This window comes from Panthera pardus, unplaced genomic scaffold (assembly GCF_024362965.1).
Source record: "Panthera pardus isolate Hobbes unplaced genomic scaffold, ASM2436296v1 HiC_scaffold_3, whole genome shotgun sequence".
Classification (NCBI taxonomy): domain Eukaryota; kingdom Metazoa; phylum Chordata; class Mammalia; order Carnivora; family Felidae; genus Panthera; species Panthera pardus.
The window spans coordinates 50,105,124-50,127,791 of NW_026526876.1; the positions used below are offsets into that span (position 1 = coordinate 50,105,124).

A 22,668-nucleotide genomic window follows, 5' to 3' on the forward strand; every position below is an offset into this window, starting at 1 on the left:
AAACACGAAAACAGTGTCTATGTCTTGCTCCTTAGATGATAGCCATGTGAATTTTATAAGAGCCATAGATGGGAGAGGATAAATTCTCAAAAATGAGTAAGACTTGGGGCACCGGAGTGGCTCAGTTAGTGAAGCTTCTGACTCTTGATTTCAACTCAGGTAATGATCTCAGAGTTTGGGACCCCCACGTATGGTGCCACACTGACAGTATGGAGCCTGCTTAAGATTCTCTCCTTCTCCCTCTGTCACTCCCCCACTTGTACTCTCTCTGCCTCAAAAATAAATAAATAAACATTATATAAAACGAGTAAGCCTTGAAATATATAAACAGTAGGTGTGTCAATGTCCAAGCCATTTTGGCACTTTATTTTCAATTCTATTTCAGTTTAGGGCAGTGTTTCTCAATGTTCCACTGACCGCATGAAATAGAATCACTAGATGCTTGTTAAACTTCAGATTCCCAAGGTGCCTGGGTAGCTCAGAGGCCACTCTGTTCCGTTTGAGCGTCTGACTTCCGCTCATGTCCTGATCTTGTGGTTTGTGGGTTTGAGCCCTGTATTAGGCTCTGTGCTGATGGTTTGGAGCCTGGAACCTGCTTCGGATTCTGTCTCCCTCTCTCTTTCTGCTCCTCCTCTGCTCATGCTTTGTCTCTTTTTCTCAAAGATAAATAAACACTCAAAAAAAAATTCATGGAGTGCTTTGTTATCCAGTCCTGAACACCTGTGCTGAGAGCTCAGAGCCTGGAGACTGCTTCGGGTTCTGTGTCTCCCTCTCCCTCTGCCCCTCCCCCACACATGCGGGCCTGCGCGCTCTCTCACAAAAATATTTAAAAAATTATTTTTAAAATTATTTTTTTAAAAATGAAGACTTTTTTAAAAATTAGTAATTACTCAACCTGAAGTTTGAGAATAATAGTTTAGGGCTTATCATTATTGTTCCCCTCTGCTGCCAGTGTCTCTGTTAAATAGCAATGCCTCCTACACCTGCACTTCTAAGACAGGAAAGTCTATCAGGTCAGGCCAGAGTTAAACCAAGGGAGGAAAGAAAGTGCCTTAATGGGAAACTGAACAGTGAAGAGCCCACCTGTCCTGGTGGTTGGCCACGGTTCCAAATTCCTTAAGTAGCAAGGTCAGTGATCAACTTTTAGAACAGAGGATAGAGGAAACACTGAGATATTATTTCCCACTGACCTCCGTTATATAATGTATTCTCTAACCTGGCTTCTAGTTCTTGCCATACCTATTCTTTTTTTTTTTTTTTTAAATATTTTAAATGTTTATTTATTTTTGAGAGAGAGACAGAGCACAAGTGGGAGAGAGGCAGAGAGAGAGGGAGACACAGAATCAGAAGGAGGCTACAGGCTCTGAGCTGTCAGCACAGAGCGGGCTCAAACTTATGAGCCATGAGATCATGACCTGAGCTGAAGTCAGAAGCTTAACCAACTGAGCCACCCAGGTGCCCCTTTAATTGTTTTTAATGTTTTTTATTTTAGAGAGTGAGAGAGACAGAGCGTGAGTGATGGAGGGGCAGAGAAGAGAGGGAGATACAGAATCCAAAGCAGGCTCCAGACTCTGAGCTGTCAGCATAGAGTCCGATGCAGGGCTGGAACTCACAAACTGTGAGATCATGAAGTTGGATGCTTAATGAACTGAGCCACCCAGGTGCCCCAGACTGCCATATCTATTCTTACCTTGGCTGACGTCATCCTTCCTACCTCCTATTTTCTGAATCTTTCTATTCCTTGGAAGTCCCATATTCTGTAAGATCTCTTTTACTTCTCCAGCTTCCACTGATCTCTCCTCTGAATTCCTGTAGCAGTCTGGTCACGACCACCTGGTTCAGCACTTATTTGGCTATAATTTTCTATGTGTATATTGGTTTTAGCTCTCCGACTGAATTTTAATAATCTTAAAGGCAGAGAGCATTTCTTATAGTTTGGTACTCCCCTCTATAGCTCTTAGAGTAGGTGTAGGTTATAAACATTAGTAAGTACTTCACTGACTGAAATAAAGATTAGCTCTGTACCTGAGAGGCCACTTTGTTCCAGCTGTCTGCTTATCCGTCTTCATGTCACCTCTGGGAGGCAAAGACTCCAGTAAGGTACTTGGCTTTTTTATAGATGGACAGACTTCATCAAGAAAGTCGGTGCCTTGACCAGAATTGTGGCTCCAGTTGTGAGATAAGGGAAAAAGGCATAAAAGCCTTATCTGAACACTATGGAACACTACACTTCTTTGTTCTGGTCAGCCATTCAGGTTCATCCAGACTTAAGAGCCTGAGGGAACTTCACACCATGAAGTCAGAAAATGTCCTCAGGGAAGCCACTTTATAAGTCTGCTTCTGATGATGAAAGGTAGGATTACACAACAAAGAACATAGTTCATAGTAGAGATTCACCACGATGTTTTCACATGGACACTTGGGTTTTCACATGGGTACATGGGTTTTCAAAAGGCATTTCAGTTGTCCCTCCCTCCTTGTCATCTAGTCCTGAACACCTAGTCTCTATCCATATTTGGTAGTTACCTAACCTTAGCTCCTTCTTCCATCTTTTCTTTTTTAAATCTTTTCTTTTTTAAACCTAAGTCAACATAGCTCACAACTCAACAGCTAAAGAAAGTTTAAAGGGCCCTTTTACCTAGAGGCAGAAAAATGGACAAGATGGTTCATTTAGGTCTTGCCCAATGCTGGGATTTTGACATTTTATATTGATCAGCTTTATTATCTTCTCATCTCTGAACTCATTCTCCAGCAAATCAATAAAAATGTTCCTGGTGAGTTTACTTTCTACTCTTGTCCTCACTTTCTCTTCAGACTTCTCCAGTGTCTACATTACTCCTTATATATCAGACTAAGCTTTTTCCTGCTACATGTTTAGATCTCTGCTTATCTACCCCAGATACCCTCACTCTCCATTATTATTATATATGCAACATGATATATAATACATTAGTAAATTTTACTGAGCCTCTATTTTTAAGGAAAAGTGAGCCATCATTCAATTTCCTTTCATCCTTTTCTTCAGTCTTAAAGTTTTCTCATATCATAACTTGGACCAGAAGATTTCACAATCTTCCTGTCTTTTTTCACTCTCACCTCTGGTCAACACATTAGACCAGCAGGTAGAAGGCCATGTCCCCAACACAAATCTTGTTCATCAGTGGATCTGCTGTGCTCATGTGTACAGCAAAATGAAAGATAAGGGAAAGCAAAAATGAATGAAAATAAAATACAGTTTAAATCAATGAATGAGTTGGCCATAATCAATTGAATACCATAATTTTGAGGGTCAATACAGGCAAGCAGAAATGAGAAGAACTGATTCTTGGAACTGGCAATCTAAGCCAAAATACCTCAAGAGCAGCAGGGACTTTGCCTTCTCTGTGTTGTATTGCAGAATTTGAGCTCTTTAATCAGATAGACCAGGCTTTCAATCCTGACTCTGTCACTAATTAGCTCTGTGACCTTGAGCAAATGACCCCTTTTCTGAGCCACAGTTTCCTTGTCTATAAAACTGAGGTATCAGAGCTACCTTGTAAGGTTGTGTTTTGGATTAAATGTTATAACCAAAATGTAAAGTTTCCAACACAGAGCTTGGAACATAACAAGCACACTGAAAATATCGCTTCCCTTCTTCCTTCTGTGCCCCCTTCTATATCCTATGAGTGCTCGGTACAAGAACAAAATATCCTACAGATGTTCACTTAATTCAGGAATTTTTATGTTATTAAATTCACCACCCCACTCACCCGAGGCCAATATCCCAGTGTAATAGAGCATGTGATCAGAGACCTAGGGATAATCTGAATCCTTTACCCTGATTTGGAGGGAGAAAGCAAACAGGAGAAGTGACTGGCCTGGGCTTCTGAAAACCAATGGAAGGCTGGTACTCTGAGTCCCATGGTTGTACCACACTGAAAAGCCTCTTTGGCCTCTTTGGCAAGGATGTGGAACAACAGGAACATTCATGTACTGCAGACAGAAGTGTAAATGGGGACAACCTCTTAGAAAACAATTTGGCATTAATTAGTAAAGCTGAACATATCCTGTCTACCCTATAACCCACCTTCCATTTCTGAATTTATACTCCAGAGAAACTTTCTTCTTTTTTTATTTTTTTTTTAATGTTTATTTTTGAGAGACAGAGAGACAGAGTGCAAGCGGGGGAGGTCCAGAGAGAGAGGGGGACACAGAATCCAAAGCAGGCTCCAGACTCTGAGCTGTCAGCATAGAGCTCCACACGAGGCTCCAACTCATGAATGGTGAGATTCTGACCTGAGCTGAAGTCAGACTGAGCCACCAGAGAAACTTTCATATGTGCCCATGTTCATCGTTCATTATAGTAAAAAACTGGGAACCCCAGGTCTCTCGGCAGTAGAATGGATACATAAATTGTGGTATATTAATACAGTGGAATATTATAAAATAATGAGAATAAACAAACAATTCTACAATGAAATACGGATGAATTTTACAAACATAATGTTGAGCAGGATGCCTGGGAGGCTCAGTCGGTTAAGTGACCGACTCTTGATTTCAGTTCAGGTCATGATCTCAGGGCTGGTGAGTTCGTGCCCCACGTCTGGCTCTCTGCTGACAGTGTGGAGCCTACTTTGAATTCTCTGTCTCTGCCCCTTCCCTGCTCATGCTCACTCTCTCGCTCTCTCTCAAAATAAATAAATAAACTTTAAAATTAAAAAAAACATAATGTTGAGCAAAAAAAAGCCAGACACAAAAGAGTATGTTTCTGGTTATATAAAGTTCAAAAATAGGCAAAACTCATTTGTGGTGGTAAAAATCTGAATAATGGTTACTCTGAAGGTGGGTAATGACTGAGAGAGGACACGAAGAGAGGTATATCCATTTTGTGTTATACATAATAAAAAGTATACCTTAAAATACATAAAGAATGAATCCATTTATATAACTTCAAAAGCAGACAAAAAAAGTATATTTTTAGTGATACACATACAGTTGACAACTTTTAAAAACCTTGGAAAAATGATTGGGAGGAGGGAAATGAGTGGGATCAGAAAATAAACAGTTTCTAAGACACTGGCAATGTTTAATTTCTTAATTTGGGCGATGGCTATATGCTGTCCTCATTGTTATTACTGTTGTTATTAATTAAAATTACACTTATTTTCTATATACTCTTCTATATGTATGATACATTCAACAATAAAAGAATTTAAAATAAACCAAACCAACCAAACAAAAGCATGCACCTTTAAAAGAAAGAGAAGCAGAGCATGGCATTAAAATAGTAATTTTAGAGCTGTAAGAGGTTTCAAAATCATCTTGTCTAACCATCTCAAGAAACTGAAACAGGGGTGCCTGGGTGGCTTAGTCGGTTAAGTGGCTGACTTCAGCTCAGGTCATGATCTCGCGGTCCGTGAGTTCAAGCCCCGTGTCGGGCTCTGTGCTGACAGCTCAGAGCCTGGAGCCTGTTTCAGATTCTGTGTCTCCCTCTCTCTGACCCTCCCCCGTTCATGCTCTGTCTCTCTCTGTCTCAAAAATAAATAAACGTTAAAAAAAAAAAAAAAAAAAAAAGAAACTGAAACAGAGGCCAGAGAAGTTAAGTGACTTACAGTGATTCAGTAAATTACAGACCCTAATCTAGAACTTAGTAAACCTCTTGGCTTCTTGACAAATGCTCCTTCCACAGACCCACCGTTTGATCCATCCAGTTCTAGTTTCCCATTATTTTCCAGAATCACATCTCTTACCTGCACACATCAGAAAACTTACCTAGAGCATTTACTTTCAAATGCCCCCTCTCTGTAAAGAGAGCTTTCATACTATTCTTACTTTCAAATCTTATACTATAACAAAAAAAAAGAAGAAGAAGAAACGGGAAAAAAAAAGATAACTTACCTATGTTACAGCTTTCTTTCCCTCCTAAATTAGAAATCTTTGTTGTAGGGAAAGGAGATCAAGAGAGATTATCCTCTCCTCCACATATACTCCAGACACTTTGAAAACCACTCAAAGTATCTAGTAGTACAGAAAGGGACCCAGGTATTTTGCCTTGTTAATACAGCTCTCTTGCTTCTCTGTATCCCACGGTATAGCCACACCAACATGCAGGATGACTTTTGGGCCTTTGAGACACAAAAGAAAAAGGGAAGGGTCTAAAAATCGGTAAAAGAAAACTCTTCCACTTTATCTTTGTCCAAGCACGAGGTTTCCTCTGGGAAGAGTGAGCTCTTCTGCCACCTTGTGACACAGAATGACAATAGCGAGCCCTAGATATTTTCCTACCGCTGCTCCAAGGAGGCAGCACTGGCATCTAATGTGGATCTAGGAAAGAATGAATCTATAGAATACTTCAAATAGACAGACGGTGGGGGGCAGTGCAGGGAGAGTGTCTAATACCAAAAGGGAGCAGAGGATCAGGTAATCATGTTAAGGTAATAGTAAGCAAAAATCATGAAACTCACGGAAGGCAATGGAGCCCCTTTATTCTCCCTACCCACCTGCCCTCTGCTAAGAGAATCCGGCAACTGCAGCAGGGAAAAAAGTAATGCTCTAGGTTCCAGTGTTGCTCTGGAACAATAAAGATCTGAGGCACTTATGTTCCCTCCACTCAGTGGCCTCTCTGCTCCTTTACATAGCAAAACATCTCAAAAAAGTTACATACACGTTTTCACCTCCGATTCCCTCTCAGCCCTTTCCTGCTTCCGCCACTCTGCTGCAAGTGCTGTCACAAAATTGTCAAATCCACCGATATGGTCTTTATTATACACAACCTCAACACAGCATTTGACCAGCTGATTCCTTCCTTGAAAGACTCTCCTTTATTGGCTTCTATGCCATCTACCCTCTCGATTTTCTCAGCTCAGATGTCACCTCCTCAGGGAAGTCCGCCCCGACCACTCTAAATGTAACCTCTTCTAGTAGTTCTTCACCTTATCACCTGTTTGCTACTTCACAACTATCACAACCTCTAATTATATTGTATTTGCATTTGTATATTATCATTAGCCCTCTGCACTAGTTTGTTTTCAACTGTGTTTATAGTCTGCTTCCCATCATTTCATGTGAACACAGACTTGGTCTGGCTCACTGCTAGAATAGTGGCTGGCCACAGCACTTGTTGAATAAACAAGTGAAAGGCACCATGGTTGAAAGCTCAGCACTTCTTCCACATTTCAGGCAACATGCTATCCTTTGGTGACACCTCTTTCCATTCTGTTTCCCCATCAAGATTTCCCTTGAGCTAAATTCAGCCAGATTTCAACCTGAATTAAAATGCCAGGAAACAGGGTAATATCTAAATTCTGATTTGCCTTGGATCTCATGAACTCCCTCATGGAAAGTCCCTTGACTCAAGCTCCCTTCACACCATTATCAGAGTGTCAGGCTCCAGGACCTTCTTACACATAGTCCAACCTATGTTGGCTTCAATCAATTAAATTTACAGTGAGTAGAAAGACTGCAAAGACTCTTGACTTAGGCAGAGGATCTGAGTAGATCTTCACTTCTGTTGTATGATCCACCTATCTATGCTATCACAAAGTCTACAGAGTATACCAGATATATATATATATATACTCTTTGCTAAAAGACACAATTTTAGAAAAATTTTCAGGGGCACCTGGGTGGCTCAGTCAGTTGAGCGTCTGACTCTTGATCTCAGCTCAGGTCATGACCTCACAGTTCATGAGCTCAAGCCCCATGTCAGGCTCTGTGCTGACAGCATAGGGCCTGCTTGGGATTCTCTCTCTCTCTGCCCCCCCTCCCAAATAAATAAAACTTAAAAAAAAAAAAAAAAGAAAAATCTTCAACAACAGTCATCTGTCTAGGAAAGCCTTCCCAAACTTCAGACAGAATCACTCTCCCAGTGTTCTTAGCACTTCCTCACCACCTCTCAATGCAACAGTCATGGTGCAATGTGGTCTACCTATACTCACTTCACTATTCAGGGGTGTGAAAATGTGAAAAACTCGGTAGGTATGTTTGTGCTAATGCGAGTTTATGCATGTAACTGAATAAATTCTAGGGATTATTTGTTTGGAATTCTCTAGTTATAGAGGAGAAAACTGAGATTTAGAGAACTCAAGCAAGTTTCTCAAGGTGACATAGTTAATAACAGGGCTTACGCTAAAACCCAATTCCATCAATTCCTAGTCCAGTGCTCTCTCCCATATAATTCACTAACTCATTCAGTCCTAGTTTCCTGCTCTATTCTTGAAATCACCTTGCTTAATATAAATCTCTACATCTCTTAATGTCAGTGTATAAATCTGTAAGCCTGTGTCAGTGAGCATGCACGTGAATGTCTATGTGTCCATCTGCAAGCATTTGCAAACCTTATTACTGAGTGTTTATGTCCTTCATTCTAGGGAAACCTCTAGGTAATTACAGTTCCTTATGTTGGCACCAGCAGTGAAGTCAGAGGAAGACTTTTTGAGTCAATCATTAACAGGCACATTTGGTCCTCTCTCCAATCACCTCTATTACTAGGTCTTAGGGAATGGGGCAAAATAGTTAGGGTGGAACCAGACTCTCCCAGGGTCAAACTTGGTTCCAGGGCAGTAAGAGCACCTAGCATGAAAACTAAGGGGCTATTTAAGAAGCATGTGCTCAAGCTAACATGGATACCATCTTGGTTTTCAGCCTAATCATTATATTCTGTGATGTTAGCAAGAAAGGTAAGAACAGGGAGCCTGGGTGGATCAGTCAGTTGAGTGTGTCCAACTTCAGCTCAGGTCATAATCTTGCAGTTCGTGGGTTCGAGCCCCGCATTGGGCTCACTGCTGTCAGTGTTGAGCCAGCCTTGGATCCTCTGTTTCCCTCTCTCTCCTCTCTCTCTCTCTGCCCCTCCCCCACTCACTCTGTCTCTCTCAAAATAAATAAATAAACTCTAAAAGAAAGAAAGAAAGAAAGAAAGAAAGAAAGAAAGAAAGAAAGAAAGAAAGAAAAGCATTTCTGTAACCTCGTATCTAAGAAAATCCAGAGAGCCCTAGAATGTGTTTGCGGGTCCATTCTACCAGATAGAAATAAAGCCACTATTCAGTAGGTGATATTTTACGGTCATCCCCCGTATTCTCTTTCTTCTAGGCAGGACTGTAACTTATTTAACTCAGATAGTTGTTTCATGGTGAGAAGTCTTTAGAGAATGTGATGCATCCTTCTGTCTTATTCATGTAACTAACATTGAAAGTCCTCTCAGTGATAGATGGCTTTCTTTACTGGAGGGTGCTGTCACAGTTTCAGTATTATCAACACCTAAGACTCCCAAATTCATAACCCTTATAAGATGCTGTCTTTCTTTTTCTAAGGTGGTACATCCAAACAGTTGGGGATGCTCTTAGGATAGGAAAGGTCCGAGTAAGGGTGGGAGGGTGGAATGGTACCATTTGCTGCTCTCTGATAACTGTTTATTTAAAACATGGTTTTTTTCAAAGTGTCCAAACATTTCATCTCTGAAATTACCTAATCAGAGTTAAGGCCAAACAGTCAAGATGTAGCATTCAAAGTGCAGTTCAGTACATTTAACAGATGAAGAAAACTCACTACACCTTGTGAGTTATGTGCCAAAAGCATAAACTATGACCTATATGGTTTCATGGAAACCTGAAGAGATACCTTGTTCAAAGTTACCTTTAATAAACTTCCAAAAGGGTTTGGGTTTTGTTGGTTTTGTTGTTTTGTTTGTTTTTGTTTTGTTTTGTTTTTTTGAGGCCAGGAGAGAGGCGCAGAGCAGGAGAGAGAGAGACAATCTTAAGCAGGCTCCATGTTCAGTGAGGAGCAAGATGTGGCACTTGATCTCACAACCCTGGGATCATGACTGAAGCCAAAATCAAGAGTCGGATGCTCAATTGACTGAGCCACCCAGGCGTCCCTCAAGAGTTTTAATATAAGAAAGCAGGGGCTCCTGGGTGACTCAGTTAAACGTCTGACTTTTGATTTTGGCTTGGGTCATAACCTCATAGTTTGTGAGATCGACCCCACGTCGGGCTCTGTGCTGACAGGTGGAGCCAGCTTCGGATTCTTTCTCCTTCCCTCTCTCTGCCCTTCCCCTGCTTGTGCTCTGTCTCTCTCCAAATAAATAAATGAAATTAAAAAATATTTTAATATAAGAGGGCAGAGCAAGGAGAAGAGATAAGCAGCGCTTGAAGGAATGGGTTGATTAGTCTTTTCATTAGCTTATTAATTTCATTTAAATCAATTTTACCTTTTCTTCCCCCTAAATGTAATGGATTGGTACTCAGTTTTCTTTGAGCTAGGCTAACTCCTACTTGTATATTGTTAAAATCTTTTATGTTTATTTTTTGAGAGAGTGAGCGAGCGAGCAGGGGAGGGGCAGAGAGAGAGGGAGACACAGAATCCAAACCAAGCTCCAGGCTCCGAGCTGTCAGCACAGAGCCTGATGTGGGGCTCGAACTCACAAACCGCGAGACCGTGACCTGAGCCAAAGTCGGACACTTAACCAACTGAGCCACCAAGATGCCCCTAAAATCTTTTTTGATAGTGTTTGATCTCACCAATTGCAAGTTATATGAGAAGGAACTGTATTCTTTTGCATCTCCCTCTCCAATACTTGTAATTCTAAAGAGTACCCAATAAATTGTAAATCCTGACCTTTTTTTTGTTTCTTCCCCTCCCGCCCCACCCCCCACCCCCCCGGCGAACTCAAAGATAGCAGCTGCCATGTGGAACAGCTGCCTGGGCTCTTCCCAAAGGATGTGAGAAGGGATGTACTAATGCAAGGTAGCGAATGGGCCCTTTCTGAAAAATCATTTTGTCATTCCAGATACTCTGTACCTTTAAAAGAGGCCCATCTCCCCTATTCCCAGCCCAGATCTTAAATATCTCATTTTTTAAAAAAATTTAATGTTTTATTTTTGAAAGAGACAGAGTGCAAGCAGGGTACGGGCAGGAAGAGAGAGAGAGACACAGAATCTGAAGCAGGCTCCAGGCTCTGAGCTGTCAGCACAGAGACTGACGCTGGGCTCAAACCCATGAGCTGTCAGACACTCAATCGACTGAGCCACCCAGGCACCCCGATAGGTCTTCTTTTGAGAATGGTTATTTGAATTTAATTTATATTGAATGCAGACCGTAAAATACTTAAACTGCACAGATTTACAGTGAAAAGTGCTGATAGTGTGGAGCCTGCTTGAGATTCTCTCTCCCTCTCTCTCTGCCCCTCCCTGATCGCTAGCTCTCTCTCTCTCAAAATAAGTAAATAAGCTTTCTTTTTTTTTTTTTTTTTTTAAATTTTTTTATTTATTTTTGGGACAGAGAGAGACAGAGCATGAACGGGGGAGGGACAGAGAAAGAGGGAGACACAGAATCGGAAACAGGCTCCAGGCTCTGAGCCATCAGCCCAGAGCCCGACGCGGGGCTCGAACTCACGGACCGTGAGATCGTGACCTGGCTGAAGTCGGACGCTCAACCGACTGCGCCACCCAGGCGCCCCGTAAATAAGCTTTCAAAAAAAGTTTGATAGCTATTACTAAATTACCCTCCATAGCAGTCACTCCATTTTGCATTTCTACCCACACTGTGAGAACGCCTGTTCCCTCTCAACTGCTGGGTAATGGTTCTTGACATCAGCCTTAAGTTTCTCTGCTCTCCCCTCCTTTCCTTCCCCTACCCATTCTTTCTGTCTGTCAAGTAGTTTATGGTTTTGGCAGTTTCCCTTTACATATAGGCAATCCCCTCAATGCTACTGTTGCACTGCTGGAAAAATAAAACTTGACACTTTTAGAGAAACTGAGGGTTCCCAGGTAGAATAATGGGAAAAAAAAACTTTAAAAACTACAATCTGTTTAGAGAACTAGAGATTGGCAAATAAGTGGATTCTTGGGATGTGGCCTAGGTACTGTAAATTATACATCCTCACATGACATAAATGTTTTCATTCCCCTGATTGTGCTTTCTAAGTTCATATGGTAACAATGTGGCGGGGGGGGGGGGGGGAACCCTCTTATTAAAAAGTTAAAAGATTCTAGCTCAGTTGGTTAATCGTCCAACTTCAGCTCAGGTCATGATCTCGTAGTCTGTGAGTTCAAGCCCTGCGTCGGGCTCTGTGCTAACAGCTCAGAGCCTGGAACCTGCTTCAAATTCTGTGTCTCCCTCTCTATCTGCCCCTACCCCACTTACATTCTGTCTCTGTCTCTCCCTCTCAAAAATAAACATTAAAAAAATTTTTTTAAAAGATTCTGATAGTGTTTGGGGGTTTTGGTCACTTGATATTCATGTAAAGTAATTCAACCAGATTGTTTTCCTCCTAACAGTTGACACGCCCCCTTAAGTCAATGGCAGGTATCAATAATAGTGAATTTAAGTCATTCTGGAGTCTAGAGCCCTCTCTACAGGGTGGATTTTATTTGGATATAGTGTGCATTGTAGGACTCAGGCAATTAAGGGAACTATTTCTTAGAAATTTGGGACAAGGAAACCTGGGAGATTAAGGGGGTGGAGGGACGCCAGAGATCAACCTGATGTAATTCAAAAATTTTCCCTGGGTATGTTTCTTCCTCCTTCCTTCATGGCATGGTGATTGCTTCCTGAATGCAGAATTTAAGCTAATACCCTGCACTATGTGAGTCAGTCAAAGAGATTAAATGGATGTTTATGGATTAGTTTGCAGACCTAACTGTTATTCACAACACATTTCTATGGAACAATGATGAATTCCAAACAACCAACTTATGAATGGACTTGTGAAATAACACTCATTTAAAAATGTGAAACTGCCTATTCTGAATTTAAACTTACATTGAATGGCAGGATGTCAGACTCCAAGTAGGGTAGAAATAAAAATTAAGGGGCGCCTGGGTGGCTCAGTTGGTTAAGCGTCCGACTTCGGCTCAGGTCATGATCTCACAGTCCGTGAGTTCGAGCCCCACGTCGGGCTCTCTGCTGACGGCTCAGAGCCTGGAGCCTGTTTCAGATTCTGTGTCTCCCTCTCTCTCTGGCCCTCCCCTGTTCATGCTCTGTCTCTCTCTGTCTCAAAAATAAATAAGTATTTAAAAAAAAAATTAAATAAATGGTCAAATATACAAGGTCATAAAAGAGATGCCCTCTAAAATTACAACACTATGGTTGACATCAGTCTGCACAGAAAGCTGTCCCAGAAACAATCAGAAGACAGTTTGTGAACATGTGCACAGAACAAAATAGGAATTTGAAACTGTAAGGATGAGAATGTACTACAACAGTTAGTCGTCAGAAGACGTGGTTCAACATGGAACGTAGAAAAATTTAAGAAGAAGACTATTTATTACTGTTTATGGAATTTGGCCAAGGAAAAGATCCTCTATTACAAATATTCTAAAATTTCTTTCTGGTGGAGAAAGATGACTCATTAGGTCTTTATCACTGATAATTTACACCATCTAGTTCTTATTGCTCAGATTCTGTATTAGTCAAAAAATTCTAATTAGATTTCAAAAGAACCTATATATTTAGAACAGGGTACCTAGAAGAGAAAAATCCTACCTGATCATTTAATGGATACATTCTCCTATGTAATTTTTTAAATTTTACTTTATTATTATCATTTTTTAGAGAGAGTAGGCGTGCACAAGTGCAGGGTAGGGGCAGAAGGAGAGAGAGAATCTTAAGCAGGCTCCATGCTCAGTGAGGAGCCCAATGGAGGCTGGATCTCATGACACTGAGATCATGACCTGAGCCGAAACCAAGAGTCAGACACTTAACCAACTGAGCCACCCAAGCACCTCTCCTATGTAAGTTTTTTTAAACTGTAGTATACAGATTTAGTATATCGATTGGCTCTTTGGAATTTGATTAGTGTGAACTAACTCCTAATGATTGTTTACCCCATGTGACACTGGGGTATAGAAGGAATATCACCAAATGAGTGTTTATTCTGTTATTAATGATCATTTCTGACAAGTTACTTAATTTCTCCCAGTGCTTAGTTTCTACAGCTGTAGAATAGATTTGGCCAGATGATATAATTTCTAGATATAAAAAGGGAGGTTCAGGTCTGAAGCACAAACTCAACAGAATTATGTAAGGCCTGCCAAATAAGCTCTTTATATTATTACAGAAAAATCTCCAAGAGAGATTTCCATTTAAATATATATACCTAATGTTCCCTATTTAACATAAATTCTTTTATGATAAAGTAAAGCATCATCTCATCTCCTAAATTATCCATTTCATACATTTGGAGTTTGTATGCCCTTAAAGGGGCATTCTTGCTCAAATATCCTTAGCTAAAGAAAAAGTAATACTGCAACTCCAGCATCACTGGGAATGGAGTGCTTGGATTTACAGATGTCCTCCACCTAAATGCTCAATTACCTAACAGATGAGACCTACAAGAACTGCCAACATAGATGGACGTTAATTTCAAAACTTAGGCAGAACTGAAAATACACTGACAGATGAAGCTAATTTAAGTAGACTCTGAAACAGGGACTCCAAGGAGGTAGGAAGACATGCCATATTGAAATACAAATCTATCCCTGTGGCTAGAGGGCATAGTTCTACTAGAGGATCACTAGGTTTTTCCTTCTCTTTCAGTCATAATATCACAAAGTTTGCAAAGTGTTTTCACACACGCTTCCTCATTTTTGTTTCTGATCTTCACATTACCCCGTGAAATAGGTAGACCAAGAATTACTTTATTATAACCATCTTACAGAGAAAGGAAACCAAAACATGGAGCACTTATGTGACTTGTCCAAAGTGAGATTTGTTTATCTTCCATCTCCTCTGTCTCATGAACACGTTATCACTTCGGAGAACTGACTGGCACCGTGCTGAAAATACTTCATATAATTTCGTTTTTCCTTTTGAACCTGTTTGCTCTCCATCTCTGCCTATCTTTGCCAACACTGTCTTCCTGATTAAAGTGAAATCAGGGACTATTCCTTCCTTTGTAATTTCATGTGCAGTGCCCAGTACTCTGGCCACTGGCCTCTGAAGTCAACAACTATCATTTTCACATGGACTTAATCAAGACTTGGGAAAGTAATTTAGAAAAGTCAAGTAGGACTTACAGACCTTAATTTAATAAGCAGTGATAAGACACCATTAAAAATGAAATAGGAACGAACCAGTGTATGAATTGGAGTAGGTCAATTCTGGAGCCAAGTGAAGTTAGTACCAGACAACAGCCAGAATCCATACATGTCTCAACACTTCCACAGCTGGTTTAAGTCACCATCGTCTTTCATTTGGATTTCTGCAATAGCTTCCTAACAGGTTACTCTGCTTTGACCCTTGCCTCCTATAGTCTAACATAGCAGTCTAGTGATCCTTTTAAAAACAAACTCAACCATCACTCCTCTGCTCAAAACCTTGCGATGGATCCCCATTCAATCTGAATAAAAACCAAAGTCCTTAAACTAGCCTCCAAGTCTCCTGATATAGGCCCATTTCCTTTAGAAATTTCGTCCCCTACTACAGTGCTCTGTACTCATTCCATTCCAATCTCACTGGCCTCCTTGTTTTTACTCTAAAACTATAATATGTCAGACACACTCATTCTGCCTCAGGGCCCACATCACTCCCCCTACGTCACTGCTTTCCTAGGCCTGTGCTTAGCCAATCCCTCACCTCCTGTAAGTCTTGGCTTACTTCTTATTTTTTCAACGAAACCAGCCTGTATCACAGGTTGCCCAGCCACTGCCCACTCACACCCCCAGACTGCTCCCTTACCTTGCTATGCCTTTTTTCTTTTTAGTAGCACTTACTCCCTTCTAACATACCATAAAGTTTACTGTATTTATTGTCATCTGTTTCCCAGTCTCCCCTCAACCTTCCCTCCCCGTTGCTTGTTCCCTTGCTCCAATGCATCCAACTGATATAGCCAAAGTACTGAAGCAGCCCTGGTACAAAATAGATAGCATTTAAAAATATTTGCTTTCTGAAAGAATGAAATTGAGGAGTGCATGAAGCTGGGTGGTCTTTCCTTCCTCCAGTTCTCTCTGCTTTCCCCAAACTGCTCTCAAAGTAGTTGACTTAGACTCTAGTCAGACAGACTTGCAGCAGTCATTAAGGCAAATTATGGTATTTCACATCATCCCTTGGACTTTGGAGCCAACTTTTTTAAAGGAGAAAACTTGCAGGGGCGCCTGGGTGGCTCAGTCGGTTGAGCATCTGACTTCGGCTTGGGTCATGATCTCGCGGTCCGTGGGTTCGAGCCCTGCGTCGGGCTCTGTGCTGACAGCTCAGAGCCTGGAGCCTGTTTCGGATTCTGTGTCTCCCTCTTTCTCTGACCCTCCCCTGTTCATGCTCTCTCTCTCTATGTCTCAAAAATAAATGTTTAAAAAAATTAAAAAAAAAAAAAAGGAGAAAAATTTCAACAGTGTTACACCCTCCATCGTTATTATTACAGGCTGAAGAATGATAAACAAGGTATGGTCTACTCCCTCACTCCGATCCTACGTTAGTCAAAGCCTCATGGGGATTTACTCCGTATCTCTTACTAGTATCTCTGTCCTCATTTATTCTTGGCATATTTTGTGTCCACACCCTAAACCTATGGACAGATCAATGGGGCCACATTAGAAGTTTAGTATCAGCTGGGTAGAGATAAGGTTTTGTCAGGTACAGCAAAGGCAGGATGAAGTTTTCTGGTTGTCTTTTCATTGCTTCTTTCTTGTTTTATAGCTTGTTTACCAGGGACACCACAATGTAAGGTCTATGAAGTGATGGGGACTGCATCAGAGACTTTTCCCACCACCACCTCCATAACTCCTGGGAATAAAGAAGGAGAGAAAACTACAAATATTGATGATTTTTCTAGCCCTTTGAAACAAGGTACAGAATAAGTAGGGGTGAGACAAGAACAGAAAGGAAAAGAAACATTTTTAGCCCCAACATAAGTTTGGGTCTTCTAGGATTTTTTGGGGGGTTGAGAAGTTACATGGAGTTTACACTAGAAAAATCACTCCATTTCTTATGGAAAAAAACCACCTTCTCTATAAAGAAGATCCCAGAAATAGTTTGACACCATTAATAAGCTTTTACTTCCACACAAGTGAGCCTGCAGCCAGATTTAGGGACAGAATGAATTGTATTTGTGTGGTAGGTGATTCCAGCAATTGCATGTACAGGCAGACAACATTTAAACACTAAGCATCATTACAGTGAGAACAACAACCAAGAGCATATTTTCATCTGCACTGTTTTTAGGAAATGGCTCTCCCTAAATTGGCCATGACACAAATTCTGTAGATTTCAGGTTAGGTTACATCCCAGTTCCAACAGGAGAAACGTAAATATAACATTAATAATAACAATGCATATGAACCACTTGCCCCAAGTTTGCCTTTTGACCCAAAAGCAATGCCAATTCACCTTTGTTCCTCCTCATCCCTTACTAAAGCCAAGAGGAGCATGGGAAAGGTGATTTTCTAATCACACACAGTGCGTCGGTCAAGCACAAGGGGAGAGACCCTGAGAGGGAGTTGTTGAAAGACAAGTTCAGAACTGCTGTGCACCCACCCCTCTTCCTTCCCTGAAAGCAATGCCAAGAATCATTCCTACTTGGTTATGACAAATCTCAAATCCCAGAGAAGGTGACTTATTGCGAAGAGGCTGAAAAGAAGGTTAGAGCAGCACCCATGATGCCCACCCCACTCCTGACTCTTGAGTCTGAACTGGAAATCCAGTCTATTGCCTCTGAATCAGGCTGGGCCTAGTAATCTGAGGAGCCAGAAGACCTTCAAGTCAGAGGGTCAATCACTTCCCTCTCTCAGGTTCTCTCTTCTCCCTCTTCTACTCGTCTCTCTCCTTTTAGACATAGAGGAGAATCTAGAGAAGAGGCAGAAATGGAGTACTGTGATCAAATTTCTGATTGCTGTTACCCTGTTGTTTAGTGGAGTCGCCATTATAGTGTTTACCATTTTTGAAGTCCCATGCCCTGTAAGTTTGTTGATGTATGGAGTCCCTGGACTTGATCTATAAAGACTTTCTTCTGTTCCAAAGGCAGGTTGGCATAATGAAAAAAGCATGGACTTTGGAGTAGACCTGCCACTCACACTCACTAGGCTGAGTGGCTTTAAGAAAGTTGCTTGACTTCTCCAATGTCATTTGGCTCATCTGTAAAATGGGACTAGTGATATTAGCCTCTCATGGCATTTTTAATTAAGATCCTGTGTGAAAGGCACCTGGCACATAGGAGGTGCTTGCTAAATTTGAGTTCCTTTCCTCTGTTGTATTTGGACATTCTCTCAGGAGGAAAGATCCAATGGGACTGAATATTTTCTTTAAAAAAGATGATTTTCTTTAAATGCCCTGACAGGAGGTTTGGAAGATAACCAAATGCATACAAGCCACCTGAAATTAACACCATTTTCTCCCTTCAGGGTCAATGCCGAGGAGCCAGAGAGCTATGCCAATGCCAGAGGTTGTGCAGAAGGCAAAGGAAGGAAGGCCAGGAACCTGAGGCAGCTGAATCCCAGCTTGAATTTCAACCCAAGAAGGAAAGTGGTCTCTGTAGGGTTTACGTCTTTTGCTGGGAAAAAATGAGGTTAATGTACGCATGCTGGGAGACAGGAAGTTGTTTCAGTTATGAAGCAAATGTTGCTAATTCTTTTATGTGTCAGGAAATAGGTAGGTATTTGTACTACTGTTTTGTTTTCTTAACATCAGCCCAGCCATGGGCACCTGGGTGTCTCAGTCAGTTAAGCGTTCAGCTTTGGCTCAGGTCATGATCTCACAGTCTGTGAGTTCGAGTACCATGTCAGGCTCTGTGCTGACAGTTCAAAGCCTGGAGCCTGCTTAGAATTCTGTGTCTCCCTCTCTCTCTCTGCCCCTCCCATGCTCATGCTCTGTCTCTGATTCTCAAAAATAAACAAATGTTAAAAAAAAAAATTAAAAAAAAAAAAACAGACATCAGCCCAGCCATAACAAAATAGGGTACTTATTGAAAATACATTATTTCTGAACCTCAGCTACAATCAATCAGAATGTCTAGAGTGGGGCCAGGAATCTTACTTTTAAGATTTTTTAAAATATATTTTTTAATGTTTATTTATTTTTGAGACAGAGAGACACAGAGAGCAAGAGAGAGGCAGAGACAGAGGGAGACACAGAATCCGAAGCAGGCTCCAGGCTGTCAGCACAGAGCTTGACATGGGACTTGAACTCATGAGCCGTGAGATCATGACCTGAGCCAAAGTCAGACACTCAACTGACTGAACCACCCAGGCGCCCCTTTACTTTTAAGATTTTTAACAAGCTCCCTAAGTAGAAGTGGATTTACTGTGAAATTAATGAAGCTTAAACTTCAGGCCCCATGGGACTTGTATAAAGCTTGTATCTAACTTTGTATTTTTAAAATTTGTATTCTTTTTCTTTAAAAAGGGTACCCTCAAATTTTATGAGTTCAGAACCCACAGCATACGTATCCATCCCTGCTCCTAGATAACACTCATATATACAACAAAGTTTAGGAACCACCGCACCGCAAAGTTTGAATACTTAGCAAAGCAGCTTCTTTCCTCCCAGCCCTTGGGTTTCCTGACAGCATCATAAGCTCATATTGCCCTCTGGGGTCTAAAACAGACACAACACCACTGTTTCAGCATGGCTGCTTTAAAGCCAGTTTCCCTGCCAGAAGTGTACTCAGCCTTTCAATTCTAGACAGTGATGTGTGTCTTCTCTACAACATCCACAATCCTTGCTAAGATGAGGTCTCTGATACTTTTAAAATTAAAGATGGGGGCGCCAGGGTGGCTCAGTCAGTTAAGCATCCAACTCTTGATTTAAGGTCAGGTCATGATCTCACAGTTTGTGAGATCGAGCCCTGTGTCAGGCTCCATGCTCATTCATTCTCTCTCTCTCTCTCTCTCTCTCTCTCTCTCTCTCTCTGCCTCTGCCCTGCTCACTTTCTCTCAAAATAAATTTTAAAACTTTAAACAAATAATCCAGCACAGTGTACTAGAAGCTGAATAAGTTCTGGAGATCTAACACATAGCATAGTGATTACAGTCAACAATAATGTATTATATACTTCAAAATTGCAAAGAGACTAGATCTTAAATGTCCTTACCACAAAAAGAACCAATAATTATATAACATAATAGAACTGTTACAATGGTAATCATATTGCAGTATATAAAGGTATGCAGTCAACATGTTGTACACAAACTTACACAATGTTATGTGTAAATTATATCTCAATCTTTAAAATTCAAGTACAGCAGGGGCTCCTGGGTGGCTCAGTCAATTGACCATCTGACTTTGGCTCAGGTCATAACCTCATGGTTCGAGCTCCACATCGGACTCTGTGCTGACAGCTCAGAGCCTGGAGTCTGCTTTAGATTCTGTCTCCATCTCTCTCTCTGCTCCTCCCCTGCTCATGCTCAGAGTCTGTCTCTCAAAAATAAATAAAACATTAAAAAATAAATAAAATAAAATTCAAGCACAACACTCTTTTCACCTAGGCATGCTATCAGAATATTTAAAAAAATTTTTTTAAGTTTATTCATTTTTGAGAGAGACAGAGCGTGAGCAGGGGAGGGGCAGAGAGAGAAAGGGAGACACAGAATCCAAAGCAGGCTCCAGGCTCTGAGCTGTCAGCACAGTGCCCGACACGGAGCTCGAACTCACGAACTGTGAGATCATGACCTGAACCAAAGTCGGACGCTCAACCGAACAAGCCACCCAGGCACCCTGGTATCAGAATATTTCTTATCACAGTGCTTCAGGTACCCAATGCCAACTTGCTTGTCAGCTCTGGTGTAGGTTAATATTTTCTATAATTCTGTTTCTGCTAATCTTGGATGATGAGCTAATGTAAATTAGTATGATTTAATCAGATGACGTATATTCAGTTATTTAATCTGCATTATCATTTCTATTAAGCACTGGAAGATATAGGCCTGAATGGTAATCAAAAGTCTAGTCCAGAGTTAGAGATAACCATGCAGTAGCAACATGGATTGAATTTCTCTCATCAACAAAATAAGCTACTAAATGATAAAGGAATTAATAAAAAGAATAAGCAATTTTATAGACATTACCTCATTTGAGCCTCACAAAAACTGTGATAGAGTAGGTGTCAACATTTTATTGATACTTAAACTCAGGCTCAAAGAGGTTTATGTGACACACAGCTGGTAGAAACAGAACTAAAATCTGGGTCTTTTAGTCCTATACCGAAATTTACTGAAAGCCTTCTATGTGCCAAGTTCCCTACATTTAAGAGGCTCATAGTCTATATTCATAATAGCTAAGCATCTAGAAAGTACACAGAAAATCAGATGGGACATGGAATCAGATATACCAAGAATAGAATGGGATTAGTAAAAAATATTTGGTCCACAGAGACTCAGATCTGTCTCTTTTCAAACAGTGAGATTTTGTGGGTCTGATTCAAGAAATGAAGTAGAATCCCTGTACATCTGGGATCCAAAGTAGATCCACACTCAGGGCCTTTTCCATTCAAGGCAAACAGGTTAAGCAAGGGGTGGATGGGCTCTTTGCTAGAGGCTTATAGGGCCCAACCAATTGTAGGTTCTCACGCATAAGTGCACCTTGCTGATACTTTCTCAGTGTAAATACAGTAACTTTTCGTAGAATTACTGGCTAACAAAAAGGGAAAATGATGTGTACTTGGAATTAAATGGGGTTTTGTATTAAGCCATCTCTTTGTTGGTACATGAAGAAATACCCATTTGCATCCTTCTTTATCTCTCATATTTCCTTTCAATCTCTAGGTTGGATGAGATGCTCCCAAGTCATCAAGTCCAAAGAGAGCTGCAGGGATCACTGTCATCCGTGAGACATACTTCTGAAAAGTTCTTCTCTGCTTCACACATTGAATGGAGGATACTACACTGACTTCTCCCTATTATTAACCAATGTCGGCAGGTTCTTCTGAATTTTACACTCGTATCTTCAGTGAGGACATTACAAGCAAACAGCAATGCCAGACCAATGAAGAAGGAGCCTGGGCTTAGCAGTCAGACTTACTCTCATGCCATTGCTACTGACTTAGTCACAAGCCTCTGAGATTCACTCTGTCCATCCACCAAAAATGGGTATCTTTTCATCCCATCCAATGAGAACAAAAAGTCTTCCCTCTGAGCACTATGAATGGACCCATTGCTCTCTTTGACAAAAGGTTTAAACATAGCCTCCAAGGAAGCGGGCAAAGCAGCCACTAGTGTGGTACAGTTCACTAACTCCTCTGTTAACCTCACAGTTCATTTCATGCTCACTGGCTCTCAACCAGCTTAGGGTGGGGGGTTCCTGTGTTCCCAAGCTGATGTTCATAGGGTTATGCCTTAACCTCTGCCACCACATGTAGCTATCCACACACTGGTGAGGGGAGTATAACCCTGAGCATTCCAGAAGTCCTCCTTCTAAGTCATCCCCAAGGGGCTCAGGGACTGCATACAAATAGGACACATGTGAGGTTTCCTGATAATCCACAACTCTTCCAAGTGGGCCTGACATTACACCCTACATGTAATGGTGAGCTGTGTATATTTTGAACAAGGATTCCAGAGCAAGACAACTATGATGATCTTTCTTACAAAGCCTCTGAGAAAGTCTGACCTGCTCAAGTAAGAGTCTGGCGAGGAAGCAGGACCAGCTGATATTAAAGGGAACAGGTTAAAAAAAAAAAAAAAAAAAAAAAAGGAACACCAGGAGGGATAAACTGTTGTTTTGCTTTTATTAGAAGTGTCTTGAAACCATTCCATTTCACTTTGGTGAAAT

At 41.1% G+C, this 22,668-nt stretch overlaps 2 protein-coding genes across 5 annotated transcripts in view; one reads left to right on the top strand and one right to left on the bottom strand.

The window, feature by feature from the left end:
• ACACA (acetyl-CoA carboxylase alpha) overlaps window positions 1-22,668 on the bottom strand; it is a 277,600-nt gene that overhangs the window by 236,741 nt on the left and 18,191 nt on the right. For 2 of the 4 annotated variants that reach the window (XM_019424025.2, XM_019424023.2), the window contains exon 1: window positions 2,026-2,296. The exons of the other annotated variants lie outside the window; for them this stretch is intronic. The gene's annotated coding sequence lies outside the window, so the exon portion shown is untranslated. Of the gene's footprint in view, window positions 1-2,025; window positions 2,297-22,668 lie in introns of those variants that run through there. 4 annotated transcript variants of the gene reach the window in all.
• Window positions 8,600-21,965, top strand: CUNH17orf78 (chromosome unknown C17orf78 homolog). The gene is given in 6 exon segments (XM_053893033.1): window positions 8,600-8,656; window positions 10,638-10,719; window positions 16,606-16,755; window positions 17,744-17,862; window positions 18,306-18,416; window positions 21,663-21,965. Coding segments are annotated over 6 exon segments (597 nt in total). The 3' UTR covers window positions 21,741-21,965.